This window comes from Corvus brachyrhynchos, unplaced genomic scaffold (assembly GCF_000691975.1).
Source record: "Corvus brachyrhynchos isolate BGI_N302 unplaced genomic scaffold, ASM69197v1 scaffold597, whole genome shotgun sequence".
Lineage (NCBI taxonomy): Eukaryota > Metazoa > Chordata > Aves > Passeriformes > Corvidae > Corvus > Corvus brachyrhynchos.
In genome coordinates, this window is record NW_008239000.1 from 1064062 (window position 1) to 1066349 (window position 2288).

Genomic DNA, 2288 nt, shown 5'->3' on the forward strand with positions numbered 1-2288 from the left:
TTGGCCAGCACTGTGCCCATCCTGGAGCCTGCTGGCCTTGGACCTGGGGGAAGCTTCTGGCAGCTTCTCACAGCACAGAAGCAACCCTTGTAGCCCCCTCTGCTACCAAAACCTGGCCACACAAGCCCAGTGCAGGAGGTGATTCACCAGCTGCTAGAGGAGCAGTGTAACTGAGCTCTACTTAACTGTGTGCCGGGTCAGGTAGGGAGGCCAGTTCCAAATTAGTTTGCTTGGGCACTGCCCCCCAGCCCCCTCATGCTGTCTTTGCCCTCGTGCCTGCTCCCTGCTCTACCCATACACAGACTGCCGAGGTCAGGGTTACTCGAGTCACTAAACTGCTCATCCCCACGGCACTAACTCTGGCTCTGGAATGCAGCCTCTGCGCCCGGGGCCGTCCTTCGAGGAAAGGAAAGCTGCGGGGGCAGAGGTGGGTTAGAATACACTGCCCGACTGCCTTCCTCTCCTGTTGCGTTACGAGTTAACCCACTCCTGTACCCAAAAGGCATTTTTCCAGAAGAAAAATACACAGCTTAAGGGAGAAAAAGTATAACGGGTCTTGAAACTACTGTAGAGTTGCAAATGGACCCAAACCTTCAGAGTACTTGAGAATATAAACATTCCTCAGCTTCCCCACTTAGATAACACACTAAAGAAGAGGAGAAGAAATACGGCTGGTCAACACTAACTATTCCTCCCACAGCCATCAATCTGCCTTGCATTTCCTCCCAGCTAATCCTTTTCTCCTCCTATCTCTGGCACCAGGCCCAAACCCTACAGGCAGCCCAGCCTTAGTCCCAGTCCTGCTTGGCACACCACCCCGGCTCGCAGGCGGCACTCACTTTCTCCATGCTGCAGACACCGGCCCCAACAGGCAGGACACCCCCGAGCCCCTTCTGCACAGCACGGAGTGACGCAGCGCTGAGCTCCAGCAGCCGAACTCGCTCGGGCAGGACCATCACATGATTGGAGGGGCGGGCGAAGAACGGGACTGATCAATGGCAGCTGTGGGGGCCGGAGCTTCCCGGCCACTTACAGGGGGCAGCGGGAGATCTCTACTGATACTGTTCTTTGCGGGCAGCTTGTGTATGGTTTTAAGAACTAGCCATTGTTTGCTTTGCGTGATCCTAGAAATCCTCACTGTAAGCTCTCCGAGCTGCTATGCAGCGTCTGTTGGCTCCGATCCTGGGAGCCGGTGTGGCTCTGTGCTAGGAGCGAGGTGGCTGCTTTTTGTTCGGCGATCTCTGTCTAAAATCAGGGTTGGGAGCCCTCGCGTTACTGCTGCAAAGTGGTTGCCTCTGTGGATAGGGGTGTTATGTTCTCGCCCAGGCCAGCCTCGTGCCGGCAAGGAGCCTGGATTGGCGGGAGACCCTGGCTACAAATCCTCGCTGCTTGCAGTTAAATGAAAGCCAAGGGTTTGGTACAGCCCACGTCAGCATTTGAAAAGTGCCTAAAAGGTTAAGGGTGGTGGTGTGGGGCTCTAAGTAGATGTGAGAATTCAGGCTGCGGCTTTTGGAAAGCAGCACGATCTTGCTGGTTCCATTCCAGTTGCAAAAGGCTCCGGAGGGAAAAGAGAAATGCTTTGTTATGGGAGGAAGAGGCCGGGCAGGGCTGTGTGCAGCCGCCAGGACGGGAGAGGAGGCTGCTATCCCAGAGAGTGCCCAGCGCCTGGTATTCCCCTTCCCTGTGCCGCCGGAAAGCACTGAGCATGACTGCCCCGAGGGTCTTTGCAGGGCAGGGAGGTGAAGGTGGAGCGGCTGCAGTGCTCTGGGGGGCTGTGTCACTGGATCGGCTCGAACCTTTGCATGGGCTTTAGCAGCGTCCTCGGGCCTCTGTGCCTCAGTTTCCCCCATGCCTGAAGTGACGCTAATGACATGCAGCTTCCCAGTCCTGCCTGCAAACCCGCAGTGAGAGCTGCTGTATAAGCGCGGTGTGCTGCTTGCTGGCTGAGCCGTGGCCAGCCTGCGAGGTACCTGTGTGCAGGTCACTTTTGGAAGGGCTGCGCAGGGCATCTCACAACACAGTGCAGGAATTTATGGCTGGGTTGTGGTGGGAAACACGCTGCCCTGCAGGAGGCTGCTGGAACTTTATTAGAGCTGTTACCGGAACAGCATCCTGACTCCTGATGCCATCCTTTGCCCCAGATATCCCCCACACCCATTTCAGAACATTCCCGTGGCATTTCAGCAAAGCTGAGCTGCGTTTGAACTAAAAAGTCACAAGCTCGGATTGCAGCCCTGTGACTGGGGTGCATAAAAGAGGGCAAAATGCTGACTGAAAGCGCTGTAGGG

At 56.1% G+C, this 2288-nt stretch overlaps 1 protein-coding gene across 1 annotated transcript in view; it reads right to left on the minus strand.

The window, feature by feature from the left end:
• Positions 1 to 971, minus strand: part of LOC103618936 (16 kDa beta-galactoside-binding lectin) — a 2854-nt gene extending 1883 nt beyond the window's left edge. The window contains exon 1 of the mRNA XM_008637407.2: positions 840 to 971. Within this exon, the coding sequence (XP_008635629.2) occupies positions 840 to 956 (117 nt within the window). The 5' untranslated portion in view covers positions 957 to 971. The remainder of the gene's footprint in view (positions 1 to 839) is intronic.
• Between the last annotated feature and the right edge of the window lie 1317 nt (positions 972 to 2288).